Source organism: Penaeus monodon, chromosome 34 (genome assembly GCF_015228065.2).
Source record: "Penaeus monodon isolate SGIC_2016 chromosome 34, NSTDA_Pmon_1, whole genome shotgun sequence".
Taxonomy (NCBI): domain Eukaryota; kingdom Metazoa; phylum Arthropoda; class Malacostraca; order Decapoda; family Penaeidae; genus Penaeus; species Penaeus monodon.
Genome location: NC_051419.1, coordinates 14,555,768 through 14,557,068, shown reverse-complemented (window position 1 = coordinate 14,557,068; position 1,301 = coordinate 14,555,768). Strand labels below are relative to the sequence as shown.

At 31.8% G+C, this 1,301-nt stretch overlaps 1 protein-coding gene across 1 annotated transcript in view; it reads left to right on the top strand.

Annotated features, from left to right (window-relative positions):
- The window catches only part of LOC119594830 (store-operated calcium entry regulator STIMATE-like), a 6,929-nt gene that overhangs the window by 1,875 nt on the left and 3,753 nt on the right, over nucleotides 1–1,301 (top strand). Inside the window, exon 2 of the mRNA XM_037943916.1 lies at nucleotides 434–499. Coding sequence (XP_037799844.1) covers nucleotides 434–499 — 66 coding nt within the window. The remainder of the gene's footprint in view (nucleotides 1–433; nucleotides 500–1,301) is intronic.

Sequence of the window (1,301 nt, the reverse complement as noted above, 5' to 3'; positions counted from 1 at the left end):
GGTCGAGTGCATAAGCAATGCATGTCTTTTAAACTATCCAGATCAAAACAGTTAATAACTATATGATACATGTTACTAGAAAAAAAAAAATCATAAAGAACTAGATAAGATGAAAGAAAATCAGAACCCAAACGTACTTTAACTTTTTCTTGATCGTTTAAAATTTTTTAAAGAAAGATTCTTCATTTTCCAGAGTCTTGAGCTGTAGATTTTTTTTTGCTTTTTGAATGTAGCTAATGGAAACTGATATAAATTAGCTGATGTGCATTTTGATAAAACATAATGTTTTTGTCTTGAAAAGGAAAGAAGGAAACACTAAAAGGTTAAGTCTTACAGCTTATCACTTAACTTATACTTTTTATTGTTTATAACCTGCAGATTAAGATAGAGCACTAGCCCTGATTAAAGCAGTGGCTCTTACACATCCATGTAGTATAAATACTTAAGAGTCGCGCCCCATTTGCTATTAGCACAGCTGAAGATAGCACTGGGAAAGCAGGTATGGTAGATTGAATGGTTTAGGATAATTGTTCCATTACTGCAAGTGACCGGCTACGTTTTCTCCTATTTTATTGCAAAATACATTCTCAAAAATACACTAATTTCAAGTTTATTGGTTTCCATGCTGTCATTCAAAGTTTTGTTTGATTAAATATGTGCCTGTGTCTCTCTTTAATTGTAATTTTGTACTTTTTGTTGGATTCCTCTTTGCTGACAGATATTATTTAGGAAACTTTTTTCAGGGAGTCTATTGCTAATTCAACATCAGTTTATAATCAGTAAAGCTAGTGTTTGTTAAGTGCACAGTGTGCCCACCCACCTACATAAATAAATGAGGAAATGAGAATGAGAATGAGATTGAATGTCTATGTACATAATGTGTATGTAGATAAGTAGATTTGGATTCATTGATGAAGATTTAGATAGACAAGTAGATACATTGATTTAGATATATAGAAGTAGATATGTAAATGTAGAGACATAGACATAGATAGCTTACAGAGATGTAGTTGTAGAAGTATATATAGATATGCAGAGGTATATGTAGATATATCTGTATTAATATAGATATAAATGAAATATATTAGTAGCATGGACATTCAAATTAATTAATCATTGTTGATTATTGGTTTGTGGGTAGTCTGCACATTAGTCTTGGATTCTATCAGTGATGCACATGTGACCCAATTAATAACACTCCAGCCTCCTACACAGTAACACTCACTCCCTCCTATTGTACAGTAATTATTGGTGGATATTACCCTGTCATAGAATACAGAATAGAAATGATAAGAGCCTTC